This window comes from Bison bison, unplaced genomic scaffold (genome assembly GCF_000754665.1).
Source record: "Bison bison bison isolate TAMUID 2011002044 unplaced genomic scaffold, Bison_UMD1.0 scf7180017864190, whole genome shotgun sequence".
In the NCBI taxonomy this organism is placed as follows: Eukaryota; Metazoa; Chordata; class Mammalia; order Artiodactyla; family Bovidae; genus Bison; species Bison bison.
Window position 1 is genome coordinate 1852636 of NW_011494762.1, and position 22401 is coordinate 1875036.

Consider the following 22401-nt stretch of genomic DNA (forward strand, 5'->3'; position numbering starts at 1 on the left):
GAAATATATCTGATTCAGAAATAAGATTTTTGGGGGAGAAATTTATTATAATAAATCCTGTGTTCTAACATTTTCTATAGTCAGAAAAATCTTGGGAAAAATTTTCATTGCTCATTCAAAAATTTCGGAGTTTTGATTTCTATTAGGAATGGTCCTTGTACACCTTCCTGGGTATGTTCATTCATAGCAACCTTTGGGAATAATTTCCTTAGGCTACCCACCCTCAGCTGAATCTTCCACATAGCAGCATTTGTTGGGTTATCTTGACCTAATAACACACTGAATTTAGAAACAGTTTTATTTTGGCAAGAGATGCCATACATAGTAAAACAAAATAAAAACACCCACCAATTATGTATGTTTTAATTTATGGGAAATACCTCTTGCCTGCTTTGTAAATGCTGACTTAAAAACGTTACCACTTAAAAAAATGATATAGTGGACTTATTATGTGAGATCTTCTCTTTTCAATGATTAGGTCTGAAAATTTTTGAAAATTTAAAATCTCTGGTTAAAAATGATTGGAAGAAAATATCAAAATACTAATCTCGCTTTCACACCATAGTAAAGAAGGTAAATTGATTTAGGATTACAGAAAATGTAAAATATATCAGGTTCATATAATTAAAGAGTTTTCTGTAGGTTTAGTTAATTAAACGTTCCAGTTTCCATCTATAATTCCATTTTCATGGCATTATAAAGATAATTCATGAAAACACGTGGGCATTTTTTTATTACTAGAACAATTTTGTTTGATGTAAAAATCTACACAAACAGGATTTTTTAACTTTAATAACCTCAAAAGTCATCTTCTGCCTTTTGTTCCTCCAAACTTTTCTTTCTGAACTTAATGATAACATCAGGAATGTTTATTAGAACCATCTATTTTATTTTGTTTCATCTTCATTTTTTTTTTCTTTTTTACCATTTCATTCTTTTAGGGATTGTTCGTGTAGAGCAAAAGAATAACACTTTTTTTGACATGAACATCTTTGAAGATGGGCCTTATGAAGTTGGTGGAGAGACTGACCATGATGAAAGTCTAGTTCCTGTTCCTGCTAACAGTTATTTAGGTAGGAACGAGAGTAGATGACATGCCTACCTCCTCCGATGTCTCTGTGTGACACCGCTGTCACAGGACCCTGGACTGTGAGGCTGAGAAAAGGCCAGATTGGGGCTGGGGGCCTGTGGCTGCATTTAGTGGAATTTAAAGCTTGGTGATCCCTGAGGTATTCTGACTGATTCTTGTGGTATCTGACCTGAGCTGCCTCAAAGCAGGAGGAAACCTACCGTCTCCTAAAATCTTCTGTCCTGCGTGGAGGTCTGTTTCCCGAGCTAATGTCCGCTTCTGTAACCCGCACCAGGCGGTCCATGCAGCCATGACACCATGCGTGGTTGTAAGCAAGAGGCCGAGTTGTCTTCCCTCTCCGTTCAGAGTCTCTTTTTGGAGAGCTACTCTTGAAGAGCTACATTTATGAAGTTACTCATAAGTGGCAGGTCAAGACCTCCAGGTCCATCCTTTGTGACTGCCCTTCTCCAGGGGTTGGCCTCACTTCTGGATTGTCAGAAGGCCCCTGGCAGGTGGCATGGGGGCTTTCCAGCCGAGCCAGAGCCGCACTGCTAAAGCAGCTCCGAGGACACCCAGATTGTGGTCTAAGTGCCAATTCCTTAACTCCTAACGCTTGTTTGCGTTACTAATGGGTGTCCTAAATTATTCATGTGCATTATGGTAATTACACAAAGGCTTTTAAAAGCTTTAATTCTTGGTATGAGTTGACATAAAGAATAATTACTGTGTAATTCTTGGAAAAAAATGTAAAAAATCTACTAAATCTAAATAGTATCCTGTTCTTTTTAAAAAATAGATAAGTACCATATGCTGGAGATCTTACTAGAACAATGGAAGGTTAAAAAGGGGAAAAAAATGGGTGTAGATCTAAAAATAATTCTAAATAAGGTATTAATAAACATATTCTTTAAAAATTGTTCTAATTATATAGATATGTATAAACATACTGTCAATTAAAAAAAACTTTTCAGAAACTCCCCCACCCCTAGATTAAGAATTTGATGTGAAGACATAGAATGGAGAAAACTTATACTTACCACTTGTTAAGCGCCTACTGTATGCTATAAATCACACACTATTACTACTTTATAGGTCTTATTTGTTCTTTCCAACTATATTATAAAATAAATATTATTTTCCTTTTGCTGATGGGGGAAAAAATGCCTGTGACTGAGGGAAATGAATTTCCTAGTCCAAGGTCACACAATTAATACTCCCCCAGCCAAGGGAAGAAATGCTCATGAAAATGATTGGGACAGGGTGGGAAGCAGCTGGGTATGTGAATGCTTTCAGTGGCTTTGCAGGACAGGAGGGGAACACAGGGCTGAGTGGTTTGCAGTCTCAATTATTAAATAGGATTTTCCAGGGCAAAATTCTTTTCAAGGTAAATATTAATACTCTCAGTAAACCAATATTTTAATTGAATAAATTTTAACAGTCTCTTCAAATGAGTTACTTAATTTATGCCATTTCAATTTAATGGCTCTGGTTAAGAAGCCAACACTTTGGTTCGTAAGATAGATGCCCATGGATTTTATCTTAGTGTCTACTGGAACATGTGAAACTATTAAACTTTTTTTTTATTAAACACATTTGCCACTTTCAGAATGGATTTCCTCAAAAGCGGGTACTGGGTCGGGGTGGGGAGAATAGTGTCACATTTCTACTGTTACATTTTGGCTGTCTGTGCATCTGTCATTTCGAAAAAACCAGCAGGTTTTAGGAGGAAAATGATCTGCATGAGGTTTGGAAGCTGGCAAAGAGGGTGGCTTGCCGGATGCAGCAGTGGCCTCAACATTGCGAGCACGGCAGTAGCCGGTGTGCCTCTTACCAAGCATAATTGCTTTTTCTTCAATCTCTTCCGTCCCGTGCATGTGTACAGGCCTGCTGTTTTTGACCAGCGTTTCCTATACAGATCCCGATCAGTTTGTTTATAAAACACAGCCTCCCAGGGAGCAGCCCGACACATCCCCTGATGTGATGATGAATAGCTACCTAGGTTTGTGACCTCTGAGATGACAAATAAATGGTCTTGGTCATGGTCATTTAAGAATTTTTTTTTTTGATCCATACAGAGCATAAATCTTTTTATTTTCTATTTCATTTCAAGTGAAGCACACACAAAAAGCATGCTGCGGTTGAGGCTCTGCAGCCAGAATGGCTTCCAGAGCTGGATTCAATTGTATCTCCTTTATAAACTTGTATCCTGTTTTTCAACTCGCTTCACAATTTGAGAACTGCAACAGTAGCGGTGATGCTTTTCATAAATAAAACCCAATTAAAAGGGTGAGCTTATAGTATTCTGCATCTGCCTCGTCTTCACATAGGAAGATTTGCTTTATTTGGACAATTTTGATGCGTGGACATTTGTGTCTGCTTGCCATTTAACCTCAGTTGGTAATCTGACATCCTACCTGATGCTTTATAATGAGGTTTCTAATGTTTTTCTGCCTCCCGAACAAGTGTGTAATTGATACAGAGGACAACTTGCTCACCTCTATTGTTTACGCTAGGTTCTCAAATCTCATCAGTCATGGTTTTGTTTGCATGTTTGTGTCTGAGAACTAAGTTGGCCCTAAGGAGTAAAATGTTGGCTGTGGTATATTAATGTTGTTAGCATTCTTTTATTGCCTGATGACCAAAGAGATTGATGAATATACAAGTTACTAATCACTGCATTATAGCAAGACCCATAGGCACTCAGTTATGCTATGTCAGGTTGCATCTTGGTGTACAGGATGTAACTTTCCCTGGATAATTTAGTATCTAGCTTGATCTCCTTTTACAGCAGTTTCAGTATTGGAATGGAGTTTGAACTGATTCTTAAGTAGCATGTATGCTTCATGATTGAAGTTACACAAATGCTAACTAGCACAGGTGCTTTTTTAAAATGCCTTAACAGGGAAATACCTACTATTTTGTGCTTGAGTCAAATCTCCTGGTTCTGTAATTCTTATCATAGATATGATAGCTGGTGGGGAGGGTCAGAAGGAGAGTGGTGGGAAACGACAGGTAGTGATGAAGTAACCAGTGTTAGATACCTCCTGAAAAACAAGAGTTGATAAGTACCATGTTTTGTTTTTCTAGGCTTTTCTTTGGACTCGGGGAAAGGTATTGTTTCCAAAGATGAGATCACTTTCGTGTCTGGTGCTCCTAGAGCCAATCATAGTGGAGCGGTGGTTTTGCTTAAAAGAGACCTGAAGTCTGCGCACCTTCTCCCTGAGCACATATTTGATGGGGAAGGGCTGGCTTCTTCATTTGGCTATGACGTGGCAGTGGTGGACCTCAACAAAGACGGGTAAGAGCCGCTGAGGTTATTTTACATTTGCAAAGAGCTCATCGCTGCTCTGGCTGCTATAGGTGTTGAGAGGGAATACCCTTCCAGGTTAGTTGACGGAAAGGATATTTCCGCTGCCAAATTTTTACCATCCCATCAGTCTTCCTCACTTATATTTTGGTAGCAGACATTCGTTACCCTCCCTAGGATGTAGGATTACATTTTCAGTCTTCAGTTTTTACTATGTCCTAGGATCATGGGTCTGTGAGAGTTAAAATTTAACTTAAAAAAAAAAAATGACACCTACGTGGTTCTGTTCTGTGGTGTCTTAAGGGGATTTTGGAGCAGCCAGAATGTCCTGTTGAAAGTAGGGATTGGTGACAAAGTCGATAAAAAGGTCTGTGGTGGGTGGTGCCAATCTGGGTCTTGGGTAGAAGGTCAAAGGTGGAAGGGAGTGGAACCTTCACTGGGAGTCTCTCTGCATTATAGTTGTAACTTGGAAACTGGCTTCAAGTTCTTACTGTTGATGTTCTCCTTTGGGTGTTATTAGAGGCTACCTAGTTTTTAAAAAAAATACTTCAATCGATGAGATATAAATTCCAGATTTGAGGTCCTTTTTATCGTATCTCTGTGTCCTTAGTACCCGTTCATGTGGGATTCTCCCTAAGCTTGCTGGTATTTTGGCCAGTGGTTCACAGTTCTTCCCCTCATTATGTTTTCAGGTGGCAAGATATAGTTATTGGAGCCCCACAGTATTTTGATAGAAGTGGAGAAGTTGGAGGTGCAGCGTATGTCTACATTAACCAGCAAGGCAGATGGAATAACGTCAAGCCGATTCGTCTTAATGGAACCAAAGATTCTATGTTTGGCATTGCAGTCAAAAATATTGGTGATATTAATCAAGATGGCTACCCAGGTAGAGAAATAGATTGTGAAATGGTCATGATTTATAGATTATGTGATTGTCTAAAATAGTGAGTGCTCATGACATATTTTAAAACATTGTATTGGAATGCTTTTAAAATGTGACGTTTGTTAAAACATGGTGTTGTTAACAGATATTGCGGTTGGAGCACCCTATGATGGTAAGGGGAAGGTTTTTATCTACCATGGATCTGCGAATGGAATAAATACCAAACCAACACAGGTAACCAGATAACTTGGATTTCTATAGTTAAGGTCTCAGTAGTTTTCTTTCCAATGGGTTGTTTAGATTTACGTGAATTTTCACACTAATCATGTGTTACTTACAAATCTAAAATTGTATGAACTTTGGTTTTATAAAAATATGTATTAGAAAATAGCTTGTAAATAGATTTAAATGCAATGAGCTGCTTGTTTTAAACTGTAAAATTTCTTTGGTAAATTAAAAATCCAACTAAGCCAAAGGAAAAGACTGTTCTACCCTGGCAGCATAAGGAGATGGAATGTGATATATTTCCTTTAGTAGCATATTAAGAAGGGATGAAACTGGACAAACATAAGAGATGATTGTAATTGCATAGAGAATCAGATACCAAAATCTAAAAATTGCTTTAGAGGAAAATAAGACATTTGGAGGGCAGGAAGAGAAGTTTGGTTTGAAATACACTGATTGACTTAATATGGTACATAAGGTTATCAAAAATTCTCTTTGTCTTTTGAGATACAACATAAATCAGGTAACTTCTGTGAAAATAAAATGCATGAAATGTTTGATCATGTGTATGCTTATTTATAATTCAGTTGTGATTTAATATAATTTGTAAGTAAACTCTTTAACTTCAGTTCAAAAGAGACTTATCTTCAAAGCATAAATAAAAGGCTTATTTTAGTAGCCAGGTGTCTGTTCTGATGCCCTATTCATTTCAGGTTCTTGAGGGTAAATCACCCTTTTTTGGATATTCAATTGCTGGAAACATGGACCTTGATAGAAATTCCTACCCTGATGTTGCTGTTGGTTCCCTCTCAGATTCGGTGACTATTTTCAGGTGTGTAATCTCTTGCTTTAAGCTTGTTTGATAAATCTGCTTATACTAGAGTTGTTGGTTTTTTTTGACATTTTGAATTGAAATTTGTAACAACTGTATTTCACAGGCAAAGTCTTGTATGAGTTTTGAATATTTTTTTCTCTTGAGAGTAGTACAACAATGTAATAAAAACCTATTTTGTAAAGTCTTTGTATAATTTTGAACTAATTTTTTTAAAAGGTCAGAACTGGTGGAAATTTTTTACCTTTACATTTATAAAAACTGAAACAAAGAATTTGATCGTATAAAGAATTTAAAGAAGGAAATGAATGTACTGTATTTTACCATCTATTAAGAAACTCCAAAATTTTAGTTTATATCCTTCTAGGTTTTTTCCTGTGAATATACACCTATGTTTAACAAAATTGAGATTGTAATGTACATATAGTTTTGTAACCTGCTTTTGCTGGTTTGTAATGAATAGTGGCCTTTTTCTGTGAGTGAGTATAACGCATAGTGGGTTATTTCCCTGTCATTGAGTACTTTTCTGAAATGAAGTTAACGGTTGCCTGAGACATCATATGGGTCATGTGTTTATTTAACAAATTTTGTGTTGTTTATTTTGGGTCATAGTTTATTTAACAACTGCCATACTGTCATACTGGAGAAGGCGATGGCACCCCACTCCAGTACTCTTGCCTGGAAAATCCCATGGACGGAGGAGCCTGGTAGGCTGCAGTCCATGGAGTCGCGAAGAGTTGGACATGACTGAGCGACTTCACTTTCACTTTTCACTTTCATGCATTGGAGAAGGAAATGGCAACCCACTCCAGTGTTCTTGCCTGGAGAATCCCGGGGACGGGGGAGCCTAGTGGGCTGCCGTCTATGGGGTCACACAGAGTCGGACATGACTGAAGCGACTTAGCAGCAGCAGCAGCAGCAGCAGCAGCAGCATACCGTCATTGGACAGTTAGATTGCTTTCCAGGTTTGGTGGTTTACTTCCTTGATACACAAAGCTGGTAAGCATCCTTACTTTTCTTCATGTCCTAGATTATTTCCTTAAGATAACTTCCTGAAAGTGAGTTGCAAAGTTGAAGCGCATGTGTGTTTTAAGACTTGTGATTCCTTCAACCAAAATGATCTCCAGAAAGGCTGCAGCGGTTTGCCCATCAGCTGTGTCTCAGTGGCCTTATCCCAACAATTCCATCACTGCTGGAAATTGCTAGGAAAAATTGTGCAAAACATTTTTTTTTTAATTTAAAAAGTAGCACATTCTTTTTTTTGTTTTTTTATAAAATGTTAATACAGAATTGCAGTTAAGTGCAAGTTTTCCAATATTCTTTCCTTCCATCAAACAACTTTTAATAGTTTTGAGTCTCTCTGCACTTCTAGGGTATCATCAAACAGCCATACTGTAACTGCTCTCCTCTATTCTGGTTTGTAAAAATCAACCTCTTCCATTTTCTCTCCTTGTTAATACAGATATATCAATCTTATTCTTTTTAAAAGCTCAATGTTATTCCATAATACGCATTTAATGAGTCTTTGGTTGATGGAATTTTTAGATAGTCTGTGACTTTTAGCTATTATAAACAGTGTGTTAGATGGTGTATTGTATATATATCTCCATGTAATGGATTTTTTTTAAAGAAAAATTCCTAGAAATAGAATTGCTGGGATCAAGGTTAGCACATTTTTGTATTCATCATGTGTGTATATGCATACTCAGTCAGTCTCCGACTCCAACCACATGGACTGCAGCCTGCCAGGCTCCTCTGTCCATGGGATTTCCAAGGCAAGAATACTGGAGTGAGTAGCCATTTCCTCCTCCAGGGGATTTTCCTGACCCAGGGATTGAACTCTCACCTCCTGCATTGGCAGCTAGATGGATTCTTTACCAGTGAGCCACCTGGGAAACCCTTACATATACCCACAGAAAAGTTGTAGCAATTTATGTTCACAGCAGCAACCTACCAGAGGGCCCATTTTCTCACACCTTTACTGACACCCAACAGGATGAATCTAATTTTTGCCACTGTGGTGTGATCTCATCTTTTGATTGAATTTGCAGTTCTTTGATCATTGGTGAAAATGAACCATTTGGGTTCATTGGTTTTGTTTGTTTGTTTTTTAAAAAAACTATTTGGCTTTACAGTCATTTTTATCTGAAGAATCTTTTCAAAGAAATGGGCAGCGATGTTCAGTGAAACCCTAAACGAAAAATAATCTGTATGTCATGTGTACACTTGGTACTGTCGTTGCTCTGTATTCTTCTGGAAGGATGCCAAGCATAGATGTAGCCTCTGTATCTAAAAGAGTATACTAACCAAAACCCCTGCGGATAATAAAATGACACCAGGATACTTTTGAAGATAATACTACTTTAAAAAAGACAGAATATACTGTGCATTTATATAATGTGGTATAAAATACTATAGAAAAATAGTCTTCTAGTTAAATGGCAAGATCTATGAAAGTCATTTTATGAGAAAGCTAAGAACCAGAAGAGACATTACAGATGGCAAAAGTGGGACATGTGAAAGTAAGTGGAGAAAAATGTATCTGGAATATTAGGCCAAAGGAAGAAGATAAAAAAATAGTTTGAATGTATGTCTGTTACTGCCTTTATATGCCTGTTTCTCTCTGTTCATGTGTTAGGTATTAACCTTAAAATAGTCAACATTTTTAAAAGGTAGAAGAGTATAGTATAACATTTGATTACTTCAGCAGTTTCCATCAAAAAGCAATTTGAACTTCTAGTTTGAGATACATACCTCTGGTGTCAAGAAGACTTGAATTCCTGTAACAAAAGTTGGTTACCAAGACTTTCCCAGAAGATAACGTCTTTAGCCAGTTAAATATTTGTATCTGTATGTAATTGATGTTTTAATACCTTTACTTTCCTGTCCCCATAAGTAGGTTGACTGTGAATCCTCTATACATGTTCCTTCTTTCCTCATAGATGGTATGAAAATGAATTTCAAAAGCCTTTGCTAATAAGATAACTTTCCTATTTTACAAATAAAAACAGAAGCCCAGGACTTGCCTGTGCTTTTGAGCCTGGATCCTGTGAGAGCAGGGCATGGTACCTAAATCTTCCCAATGTCAGTCTCCACTAAATCATGCTAGTACTTTGATACTTAATAAGTAAATGCCAATTAAACACAAGACAGCTGAGCAGTAAGATTTGCTTTATGTGTTAAAAGGCATTTTTACGATTCCATATATAATGTGCTCTGAAAATTGTGTATATTGTATGTTTAAAAACAGGATTTAGGCAGAAGTGTGTGTTAAAATATTTATTTTGAAATGTATGCCGTACCAAAGCCTTAGTACTATTATATGTAAAACACTCTAGCATCTGTAGCAACTGGTATTAAAACATTTATGAACTTTTTGCCTTCTAAATATGCTCTCAAAACTTTAGAAACATACCTACAGGCATACCTCATTTCATTGCACATTGTTTTACTGTACTTCATAGATACTGTGGCAGTTTTTTGTTTTTTAAAAAATTGAAGGCTGTGGCAAGGTGTCATTTTCCCAACATGTGTTTACTTCATGTCTCTCTGTCACATTTTGGTAATTCTTGTAACATTTTTCATTTATTATTATTATAACTTTTTCATTTATTATTACTTTAATTATGGTGATCTTGGATATTACTGCTATGAATTCCTGAAGGCCCAGATGCTGATTAGCACTTTTTTTTTAGCAATAACATATTTTTTAATTAAGGCAGGTACATTCCCTTGCAACTTAATAGACTACAGTATACTGAAAACATAACTTATAGAAAACCAAAAAATTCAAGTGACTCCTTTATTGCAGTCTTAGCTTTATTGCTGTGGTCTGCAACCAAACCTGCAGTATCTCCAGTGTAAAATAACAATAGAAAGAGAAACAATTAAGATAAAGGGAAATGAAAAAAATGTGAGCATCATTTGCCCTTTTATTGGCTCCTGCCTTCCCCATGAAGGTACTCACGCTCTGTCTGGCCTACAGACAGATTGATTCCAGAAGTTCAGACTAGCCCTTAGGAATTTGGAATACATTTTCCTGTGGAACACTATTCTCCAGGATGGCTGGGTTTACCACAAACCCACCGAAGTCAGTGTGACTGAATCCCTGTGGCAATGGAACCATAGAAGCCACTCTGAGTTCATGTGGGGAGTGCCAGAGGCGGGAGGTGTACCGTCTGCCCAGCCCTTTCACACCCCAACCGCCACACCCTAGCGTTCCTGTGCCAGTGGTGCAGGGATCAAGCCATAGGCCCTTGGTGACCCCTTGGGCTGTGGTGGGTAGGGAAGAATATATAAGGGAGAAAGATGATGATTTTACATGGTGAGAAGGACTAAAGGTGTAGGATTCTGCTGCTTGTGTGTCCGTGAGGTTGGGTTAAGGCAGAGATAGGAAAGGATAAAGGATTCCAGGCTTTGCTTATAGAGATATTGTGGCAATAGGAAAGTTGTGGTCAGTACTAGCAAGCAGGTGAGGTTGGAGATAGCAGAGTCCCAGGGAGGATAGGAAGCTCAGATATTGTAAGATGGGGACCTGTAAGGTCAGGACTTGCCTAGAGTACTAAAATGCACATATGTGTAGAAATCCTGGTAGTGAGCACCCCAGAATGTTAGATGTATGTTGGTATAACCTTTTTGGAGCTTTTTTTGAGGGGGAGGCAAGATTACCCAGAATTAAAAATGCATATATTGTTTGACTCAGAAATTCTGCTTAAGAATTTATCCTACAGATAAACAGATGTATAAACTTAGGACACATACATGTACATAGATGTATATGCAAGGATGTTTGTCAGCTGAAAGCCTTACAGAGTTATAAATGTCCACCGATTAAGGGACTGGTTGAATAAATGATGTTCCATTGGTATATGCAACACCACCAGCTGTGAGAAACAACTAGATTTGTGTGTAGAGATATGAGAAGACCTCTGAAATGTGAATGAGAAAAAGCAACATGCAGACCAATAAGCATGAAAAACTCCCACTTAAAAAGAAATGCTTGTTTTATATTTAATTTTAAATAGTATTTTTAACTGAACCAGACTGATATGTCTGGAAGGACATGCAAAGCTCCTTGAGAATTTGGGTGGGGATGAGACATATTCACCTGAAAACTATGGAACTTTTTACATATTGCCCATATTATTCTTTCAGTTTAAAAACTCCATTAATATTAAAATTATTAATATAAAACAATTGATAATTTTGAATGTGTCATGTTTAAACAGTTTTATAAGTATCACGTCATCATGTTTTAAATTATGTCTGTTAACAGCTATTTTCTTTAGCAACGGGGGAGCAGGAATATCATCGGGAAACAGTTTTTCCTGTGGTTTTTAAGATGCAGCATCTGAGGATGCCTGTGTAGTGCGTGAGCTCATCTTACATCCAGATAGCAAAAGGCTGAGCTTGTCTTCTCCTTTGTCTTCAGATCCCGGCCTGTGATTAATATTCAGCAAACCATCACAGTAACACCCAACAGAATTGATCTCCGTCAGAAAACGCTCTGTGGGGCGCCTAGTGGGATATGGTGAGCATTTGCGCCGTATCCACTCTTCCCCCACAGTTTCATATCTCTGCTTTATGGTGACCCCGTTGCCCCGAGGAGCCATGGGGAAGATTAAGAGAAATGGGGAAAGGGAAGAGGAATCTTGTCAAGTGGATATATAACATTTTACTCATCAGTCATCCCTGGGGGGATATGAGGATGAGGAACGTGTTGAGATTTTTTTTTCCAGGGCAGTAAGGCATTTCTTAATGACTATGTTTTTGATTTTGTACAGCCTCAAGGTTAAGGCCTGTTTTGAATATACTGCTAAACCCACCGGTTACAATCCTTCAATAAGTAAGTACCTAGTACTTTTTGTTTGTTTGCTTATCTGAACATCTTTATTTTGCTTAATTTTCTTTAATTGGAGTATGATTGCTTTACAATGTTGTGTTAGGTTCTGCTGTACAACACAGTGAATCAACTGAAATTAGATCTTTTCTGTCTGCCAGGTTGAAAAGTTCTGAATAAATAACTAGACGAACAAAACTGTAATGGCCAACATGAGTCCATAAATTCTGATTTAAAGAACTAAGTCTGTCTGTCATCTTTTTAATCAGGAGGGTAAAGCACAAGAGGAAAAAAATGCATTTGGTCCCGATTTGAATTTTCCAGAGCAGATGGTTTAGGGCAGAATGAATGCCTTGGATAAGTACTCATTTGCTGCCACAACCGTTTCCTCCATGTCTGTCTTTGAAAAGCAGGGTGGTTTTGTGGTTGTAAGGTGGCGGGTGGTGGTTGTAGAAGAGTGACCGCGGGAGCCCGAGTCCTACTTGAATAAATTGTCAGTTTCTAGTCTCTTCGCTGCTGGGTCCCCTCCCAGAGGCCTCTGTGGTCCAGAACACCCATGCTGTGTCCCTGAGGGTGGGCCCAGGGGTACCTGAAGACTGAGCTTAAACTCAGAGACTTGGGCTCTTCTCCTGGATCCCGTGCTTCAACACAGAGCTAATCCCATAATGTTTGAGTTTTTATTTTCCTATCAGTTAAAAGTAAATGCCTCTGGTGGGAATTAACTACATAGGATTGTGGCAGAGTTCAGATGAGATAAGGTGGTGAAAGGGCTTCCTTGATGGTTGAGACAGTAAAGAATCTGCCTACAATGCAGGAGACCCAGGTTTGATCCCTGGGTTGGGAAGATCCCCTGGAGAAGGGAATCACTACCCACTGCAGTATTCTTACCTGGAGAATTCCATGGACATAGGGGCCTGGCAGGCTACAGTCCATGGAGTCGCAAAGAGTTGGACATGACTGAGTTTCTCTTTTTCAAGGTGGTGAAAGCAGGTTGTCATTCATAAGGTCTTATTCTACTTCGCTTTTTTTTTTTAATAAGAAAGACAGGAGTTTTGCCACAGGGTTTGACAAATTTTTTTTGTTTGTTTGTTTTTTTAAATTTTATTTTATTTTTAAACTTTACATAATTGTATTAGTTTTGCCAAATATCAAAATGAATCCATCACAGGTATACATGTGCTCCCCATCGTGAACCCTCCTCCCTCCTCCCTCCCCATAACATCCCTCTGGATTGTCCCAGTGCACTAACCCCAAGCATCCAGTATCGTGCATTGAACCTGGACTGATACTCTCACAATAGTGATGATCACTGAGGCCTTCTCTGGTGTGTTTTAGTAGCAGCTGTACCTCTTCAGGAGTAAGCCAGAGTAAAGTTGGGGGGCCTAGGAATCTAAAGACATCTTTTCCCCAAAGAGGAAGTACAGAGCAAAGGTGATTTCCTTCCTGGGTCAGCCGTGGTCCCAGCGGCTAGGTATACCAGTGCAGCAGAGCCACCAAGGAAACCTTTCTGGAAAGACAGGGTGGTTCTCAAGGTTTTCAGTTTTTACTCCTCTTTGAGATGGAATGAGTTTTCTCAAGGCTTCTCCATGTTACCTTGAGTATTTCTTTTCTTTATGAAAAAAAGGTATCCCTCTATAATATCCCAGAACTTCATATATAGTCTGCCTTCACCCAATCCATGCTGTCATAAACCCACTTGGCCTTCATCTTCCCAGATTTTAAACTGTCCTCAGGAGATTTCTTCATCTCCTTCACCTTTTTAGGCCCTTTCTTCTGGGCCACCTCCCACTCTGTGGTCGCTCCATGAGCTCTGCAGACCTTGCAGTATGGTGTGCATGTATTAGGACTTTCCACCCCCAGGGGAGCTGTGGCCTTTCGCTTTGCTCTTGAAGTAGCCGGTATTTTACTGAGTATAGAAAATACTGTTCTTTGTGTGGCTTTCAGCAATAGAACATATTTTATGATTTCTCCCAATCTCTCACCCTCTCAGATTTTGTGTTGTTTTTACCCAACTGTGGTCCCTTCCACTTGCTGGCTTGGATCGTGGGGCCTTTTACCATTGTGTCTGGAAGCAGCCTAGAGAGACCAGGAAAGACAGAGACTAGGCAGGGAGAGGGAAGGGAAACATGTTTTTATTCTATTGGTCATCTTCTCAAACCACACCGTTTGCCAAAGATGTGAAATCTCATCAGAACATTTCTTACCTTCCCTCAGATCAATCATTTATACAAAATAAATTACAAACTTCCTTTTAGCATAAATGCTGCCCTTGATGCCATGTATATTAATTTTCTATAACTACCCCTACATTAACCAAGTATTTATGAATAGTCCACTATAGATTGGGCTTCCTTTGTGGCTCAGCTGGTAAAGAATCCGCCCACAGTGCAGGAGACCTGGGTTCCATCCCTGGGTTGGGAAGATCCCTGGAGAAGGGAAAGGCTACCCACTACTGTATTCTGGCCTGGAGAATTCCATGGACTGTTTAGTCCCTGGGTTGCAAAGAGTTGGACACAACTGAGTGACTCTCACTTCACTCTAGAAAGAACTTTTTTTCCTCTGAAGAAATTGAAAGAGAAATTATTGCCATTGCTTCCACGGTATTGGGAAATTCTAAGTCAAATAAAGCAGAACTTGCACAAAGCTGCAAGAGTTAATACATCTAAAATCTGTTCCCCACGTCCGAGTGTGTGAGCTTATTGTTCGGCTAGGCTGTTTTAACTCAGCAGTCCTTGGATATAGTGTTCCATACTTACAGATATTTATAATTGAGCCTTAATGACTATTCTACTTGGCTTGCCCCTGCAAAGGTCAGCAAAGGTGGCCAGCAAGGATTTTAAGATGATGTGAACTGTCTGGAGGGTCAGAAAAGGTTAGAGAGGGTTTGGTAGATAAATGGTTTTAATGCCCCCACGCACTCCCCTGCTTTTGGCATGAGGGGCACTCAGCATGTGAGCCTTCGTCTGGTTCATTGTGAAGTTAGCAGGTCACTGATAAATGGATGATGTCAAGGCTCACAGAGGGCCTAAAATGGAGGCGCATTCCATTTGGCAGCCATGACATTTAAGAATTCTTCAGATGGACACAGAAATTACTATTGAAACAGTTGTTTCTAAATTTTGGTTTTACATATGGGAACAGCCATTGTTTCAGCACAAGGATGATGACTGTATGTGTGTGCGTGCAAATGCGCGTTGGGTGTGTGCTGATGTGTTTGTTCATATGGTCTACTATCCTGTTTGTGTCAGATGTTGTGCTGTTGCTGGGGAATATAATGGTGAAGAGCTGGAGGTGGTCTCTGGAGTGGCTTTTCCTCAGAAAGTGATTGGGCATTCACAGCACAGTAGACTTAAGTGTAGCGCTGCTGCTGCTGAGTCACTGCAGTCGTGTCCGACTCTCTGCGACCCCATACATGGCAGCCCACCAGGCTCCTCCATCCCTGGGATTCTCCAGGCAAGAATACTGGAGGGGGTTGCCATTGCCTTTTCCAGTGCGTGAAAGTGAAGTCGCTCAGTCGTGCCCGACTATTCGCGACCCCATGGACTGTAGCTACCAGGCTCCTCCATCCATGGGATTCTCCAGGCAAGAGTACTGGAGTGGGATGCCACTGCCTTCTCCAGTGTAGTGATAAGAGAAATAGAATACTGTCGGACCCTCCAGGAGGGACCGGGAGAGCTTCCTGGAGGAAGTAGCATCCACATTGAAATCTGAAGGAGGAGTAGAGGTAGCCCGGCAATGAAGGAGAGGTAAAATGAAAAAGAGCGGGGTGGTCCAGCTGGCAGAAGCCTAGGGGAAGTGGGAACCTGCACATCTAAGAGGCTTTATAAGGCAGTTATCTTTTGTGTTTGTTACACAAAAGGAGCTGACTCCGTTTCTTGCTATCGGACTCTGGGCCGGTCACCTAGTTCTGTGGGTCTCCAGTTCTTCATGTGTAAGTAGAGGGTATTAGGTGCTTGCAAAAAGGTCCCTTCCAAACTCTAATGTGATTATTAGAACATGGATTCATTTTCTGGAGCAGGTTTTTTCCCTGAGGCTGGCTTCTCTGACCCTGGACACACTGGTTTGCTTTCCCTTCTGATGGTTTTATTGTTTAGTTGCTAAGTCATAACCTTCTCTTTTGCGACCCCATGGACTGTAGCCCACCAGGCCAGGCTCCTTTTGTCCATGGGATTTCCCAGGCAAGAATATTAGAGTGGATCTCCATTTCCTTTTCCATGGGATCTTCCCAACACAGGGATCGAACCTGTGTCACCTGCATTGCAGGTGGATTCTTTACCACTGAGCCACCAGGGAAGCCCCTTCTGATGGTTTTTTGTTGTTGTTCAGTTACTAAGTCAAGTCCAAATCTTTGCAACCCCGTGGACTGTAGCATGCCCGGATCCTCTGTCCTCCACTGTCTCCAGCTTTTGCTCAAATTCATGTCCGTTGATTCAGTGTTGGCATTTAACTGTCTCATTATCTGTTGCCCCTTCTCCTACTGTCCTCAGTCTTTCCCAGCATCAGGGTCTTTTGCAGTGAGTTGGCTCTTGGCATCAGGTGGCCAAAGTATTGGAGCTTCAGCTTCAGCATCAGTCGTTCAAGTGGATATTCAGTGTTGATTTCCTTTAGTGTAGACTGGTTTGATATCCTTGTAGTTGAAGGATGGTTGAAAGTGAAAGTGAAGTTGCTCAGTCGTGTCTGACTCTTTGAGACCCCATGGACTGTAGCCTATCAGGCTCCTCCATCCATGGGATTTTCCAGGGAAGAGTGCTGGAGTGGACTGCCATTTCCTTCTACAGGGGATCTTCCCGACCCAGGGATCAAACCCGGGTCTCCTGCATTGCAGGTAGATGCTTTACCATCTGAGCCACCAGGGATGGTTAGTGAGTGATTAATAAATGTAAGTCATTTAAGTATTAAAACATAGCAGCTATATCCAGTGAATTGGCAAAGAATGCATTCTGAAGTTAAGAAATGAGATTTTGGTCATCCAAATCATAGCTTATCTCTGAGCTCTGTTAGTGTAGGTAATCACAAGTAGGATGTGCCCTCTGGGGCTTTGGAAGTGGAAACCTTGATTCTGGGAGTTTTATTAATGGGCAAAGGGGCCCTCTAACCACTGAAAGGAAGTATGTTTTACCTTTAAATTCTTCATCAAGACATCTCCATCTCTAATATGTTTTTCCTTTTTTAGACAATTATTCTTTATGAGCGCTTTAATGTGTATAAGAACCACCTGATGATCTTACTAAATGCAGCCTCGGGTTCAGTAGTCTGGCTGGGCCTGAGGATCTGCATTCCTGACACCACACAGGAGAAGCTGCTGTTGATCTAGAGTCCTTTTTGGAATTTAAGCAGCAGACTGTTGAAGAGGGAGTCAGTTTAGGTCCTTCTGCAGGGTTGGCTGCCCTCCTGTGTTGTAGTCTTGTGAGTTCTTGAAATGCAGTGAAACTGATTCTTAACGCTTCTCTGAGGTTTTGACTTATTCTCGAGCTCCCCCACGTGGCCCAAAGGAAATATAGCTTTAAAAATTGTTCACAGTAATGGGCAGGAAAGGACAGCTTGATTTGAAACTTCATAAGTCAGAATGTACATTGCCAGGAAATATGAAGGAAAACCATGGCAATGAGAAAAAATGTTCTAAGAGGAATTAAAATAGATCAAAAACAAACTCAGTGTACTTATAGCTGTGTTGTGTATGAGTACGTTTTAAGTTCCTGTGATTTTGTTGATTTCATCTAGCCATTGTGGGCACTCTGGAGGCTGAAAAGGAAAGAAGAAAATCTGGGCTGTCATCAAGAGTTCAGTTTCGAAACCAAGGTTCTGAGCCCAAGTATTCGCAAGAGCTCACTCTGAACAGACAGAAACAGAAGGCGTGCATGGAGGAAACCCTCTGGCTCCAGGTGAGGGCCGCAGGCAGATCAGTTCTGTCATGCAGGTACATGGTCACAAGTGTAGATGTGACCTTTTATATAAATACTAGCAACACATTATCCAGGACAAAGGAAAGCATTGTTTTGGAGTTCTCTGGTAGTGTTTATAGCAGGCTTCAACTGTGTCTCTGCATTCTTTTCAGGAAAACATCAGAGATAAACTGCGTCCCATTCCCATAACTGCTTCAGTGGAGATCCAGGAGCCAAGCACTCGGAGGCGAGTGAATTCGCTTCCAGAAGTTCTCCCAATTCTAAATTCAAATGAACCCAAGTTTGTTCATACAGATGTAAGTATTTCTGATTTTCATTTTACTAACTGTTTTCCATTTTATTATGCTAAATCAAACATCTCCGAAGGCAATAGACTAGTGACTGATTTGCCCTAAAGGCCATTCCTTTGTATATTAAATAAGCTTTTTAATATATGTATAGTTTGGAGAAAATTTGCGTCCCAAGTACACAATGGATATAGAAACCTACAGAATACAATTTGGAGATGAGAGTTGTTTTTCTTAATAATTTCTGGTCATTGAGACTTACTGAGACTATAATTGACAAAACTTATTATTCTCATGAGCTTCCCTGGTGGCTGAGATGGTAAAGAATCCACCTGCAATGCGGGAGACCTGGGTTTGATCCCTGGGTTGGGAAGATCCCCTGGAGGAGGGCATGGCAACCTACTCCAGTATTCTTGTCTGGAGAATCCCCATGGATAGAGGAGCCTGGTGGGCTATAGTCTGTGGGGTTGCAAAGAGTCAGACACAACTGAAATATATGAGAATGAAATAGTCAAAATTTAGTGTCTAATGTAGCCTATGTAATCTTAGCAAGTAAAATTTATATGGTGTGCCTTTCTGTATACCTCTTATTGAAGTGATGGGTGTTTGTTTGCTAGGGTTTAGGATGCCTGCATCTGCAGGATTAGGCTGGGGACCGGTGACATCTTGATTTAATGTTTTATACTTGTCAAAATATAGTTGGTAGTGGAGTGTCCGCTCTGAGGCACTGGTTCTGGTGGCCCACTGACGAAGCTTTTCATGAATGAGTTAGGCTCATGCCTACACGTGCACATCGCAGTATTTGTTGCCATCAAGTGTAGTTCCTTATGTGCTTTTCAGTACACTTTCAATGTCACTTGTGCAGTCACTAAGTCATGTCCATGGGCTGCAGCCCATAAGGCTCCTCTGTCTGCCACTGTCTCCCAGAGTTTGTTCAAATTCGTGTCCATTGAGTTAGTGATGCTATCTAGCCATCTAGTCCTATGGTGCCCCCTTCTTCTGTTGCCTTCAATCTTTCCCAGCATCAGGGTTTTTTCTAATGAGTCAGCTCTTTGCATCTTCGCATCAGGTGGCCAAAGTATTGGAGCTTCAGCATCAGTCCTTCCAGTGAATATTCAGGATTGATTTCCTTTAGGATTGGCTGGTTTGATCTCCTTGCTGTCCAAGGGACTCTCAAGAGTCTTCTCCAGCACCACAATTTAAAAGCATCAGTTATTCAGTGCTCAGCCTTCTTTATGATCCAACTGTCACATCAGTACATGACTACTAGAAAAACCATAGCTTTGATTCTGTGTACCTTTGTTGGTGGAGTGATGTTTCTGCTTTCTAATACACTGACTAGGTTTGTCATAGCTTTTCTTCCAAGAAGCAAGTGTCTTTTAATTTCATGGCTGCAGTCTCCATCCACAGTGATTGTGGAACCCAAGAAAATAAAATGTGTCAGTGCTTGCACTTTTCCCCCTTCTATTTGCCACGAAGTGATGGGACCAGATGCCATGATCTTAGATTTTTTAAAGTTGAGTTTCAAGCCAACTTTTTCACTCTCCTCTTTCACCCTCATCAAGAGACTTTTTAGTTCCTCTTCACTTGCTATTATTAGAGCAGTATCATCTGCATATCTGAGATTGTTGATATTTCTCCTGACAATCTTGATTCTAGCTTCTAATTCATCCAGCCCGGCATTTCACATGATGCATTCTGCATATAAGTTAAATAAGCAAGGTCACAATATACAGTCTTGTTGTACTTGTCAATGTCACTTATTGTTACATTAATATTTCTTCTGTGTGTTCCCATATACACAAGCTCCATAGTCATGTTAAACATAAAAAGCAAGAAGACCATTTTCCTAATTATTTATTAGTGTGATTATCAAGCATCCCTTAGCATAGTGCAAGATACTCTGCCCTTTGCTTTCCTAACCTTGAACTCTGTTTCCCCATCTGTGCAATGGGTCTCTGAACAGTATATGCGTCATAGTCCCTTGTGAGGATTGCATGAGTTTAAATACGTAGTCATGTGTTAGGTAGTACTGTCATTATTGTTGTTAATTCTTATAGTAACCCTGTGTAGCAGGGTGGTGGTATCCCCACGTCTCCTGTGTTGAAACCGAGACTATGAAAGATTAAGTGACTGGCCCAAAGCCACACAGCTGAGCCAGGCTTACTCTTTATTGTCCTATAGCATCTCACTGCCTTGGTCAAAGTGTTCTGAAAACACAGTTTCATTAAAGGACAGAGTGGGCGTTCGATGCAAAGTATGTTTGTAGTTTGAATTCTGCTATGGTAATTGTCACAATGGGAGATGAACTGTATGGAAACAGTCACCTATTTAGAGTCCTACATGGTGTAAATTACAATTTTGTTTTCCTACAGGTGCACTTCTTAAAAGAGGGATGTGGAGACGACAACATATGTAACAGCAACCTTAAGCTAGAGTATAAATTTTGTACCCGAGAAGGAAATCAGGACAAGTTTTCTTATTTACCAATGTAAGAATTGCGCTGTAGTACTAGCAAAAATGGAAAATGTCCCTGGGTTTGCAGTGGCTTTTTGTGAAGGGTTATTGCAAATCCATTGAGAACTTTGTTGTTTTCCTTTTTTTTTTTTATTGTAATAGTCACAAAGGTGTACCAGAACTAGTTCTAAAAGATCAGAAGGACATTGCTTTAGAAATAACAGTGACGAACAGCCCTTCTAACCCAAAGAATCCCACCAAAGATGGTGACGACGCTCACGAAGCTAAACTCATTGCCACTTTTCCAGACACTCTGACTTACTCTGCATATAGAGAACTGAGGGCTTTCCCTGTAAGTATTTTAAGAGACCAGCTCGGAGGGGAAAAAAAAACAACATTGCCTGGTAAGTGAATTTTTTGTGATCTGGTCTGTTTTTCTACTACAGGAGAAGCAGTTGAGTTGTGTTGCCAACCAGAATGGCTCACAAGCAGACTGTGAGCTTGGGAATCCTTTTAAAAGAAATTCCAGTGTAGGTGATGCCTTTACATACTGTATTTTAATTTTTAAAATACCATTGCAGTGTCAATATGTTCAGCCTATGGTAACAGCTATTTCTGTTTCTTAGGTTACTTTTTATTTGATTTTAAGTACAACTGAGGTCACCTTTGACACCACAGATCTGGATATTAATCTGAAGTTGGAAACGTAAGAGATTCTTTCAACCTTCCATTCAGAATCATTTCGTGAAAACACAGCCAGTCAATGAATTGGCCTTTATCTAACTCATAAAAGGAGTGTAATTTAATGAGAAAACTGACTGTTACAATAAAACCCTATTGTTTCCCTTTCATTTTTTCAGAACAAGCAATCAAGATAATTTGGCTTCAATTACAGCTACAGCAAAAGTGGTTATTGAACTGCTTTTATCGGTCTCCGGGTAAGTGTTTGTGTTTAGCATAACAAATCAGTGTCTGAAAGAACCATTTACAATTCTCACTAAAACTGGTGTTTTTTAATTTAACAGGGTTGCTAAACCTTCCCAGGTGTATTTTGGAGGTACAGTAGTTGGTGAGCAAGCGATGAAATCTGAAGAGGACGTGGGAAGTTTAATTGAGTACGAGTTCAGGGTAAGTGGTTGCAGTTGGCCCTTCCAGTCTGTGTATCAGAAGCTAACGTATGCTGTGTATGATCTTGAATATGTAGTTTTAATAAGTAACAATAAATAAGCATGATAAAGAGAGCTTGCCAGTTTTTAAACAGCATATTGGCTTAGTGTAAAAGTTGTCTTTCAGAATGGAGAACCACAACTTCATTCAACATAGGACTTTGTTCAGAATCAAATTCAGTTTGGTCTTTTTCTTCTTAGGGAGTTTTAATGTATTAATAATAATTGTGGTGTTGAGACAAAGAAATACTCGCTTTTTTTCTCCCCAGAGTCTGTCTATAAAACAAAAATCTCAAAATGCTATTTGGCTTTAGGATGTGTGAATGATTTATTTCTTCCTCTGTTATAAGGTCATCTCTCTTATTGCTTATGGTTAATGTTCACTGACCTTTCCCAAGCAGTTTTGTGATGGTGAATGTGGGTTTGACGTGTA

General features: G+C 39.8%; 1 protein-coding gene across 1 annotated transcript in view; it reads left to right on the forward strand.

The window, feature by feature from the left end:
- ITGA6 (integrin, alpha 6) overlaps positions 1-22401 on the forward strand; it is a gene marked incomplete at its 5' end in the record, with an annotated part of 87811 nt that overhangs the window by 45334 nt on the left and 20076 nt on the right. The window contains 15 exons of the mRNA XM_010843849.1: positions 942-1073; positions 4157-4367; positions 5069-5262; positions 5405-5493; positions 6198-6316; positions 11748-11846; positions 12100-12161; positions 17877-18037; positions 18211-18354; positions 20721-20836; positions 20965-21154; positions 21249-21332; positions 21429-21508; positions 21663-21740; positions 21828-21930. Coding sequence (XP_010842151.1) covers positions 942-1073; positions 4157-4367; positions 5069-5262; positions 5405-5493; positions 6198-6316; positions 11748-11846; positions 12100-12161; positions 17877-18037; positions 18211-18354; positions 20721-20836; positions 20965-21154; positions 21249-21332; positions 21429-21508; positions 21663-21740; positions 21828-21930 — 1862 coding nt within the window. The remainder of the gene's footprint in view (positions 1-941; positions 1074-4156; positions 4368-5068; positions 5263-5404; positions 5494-6197; positions 6317-11747; positions 11847-12099; positions 12162-17876; positions 18038-18210; positions 18355-20720; positions 20837-20964; positions 21155-21248; positions 21333-21428; positions 21509-21662; positions 21741-21827; positions 21931-22401) is intronic.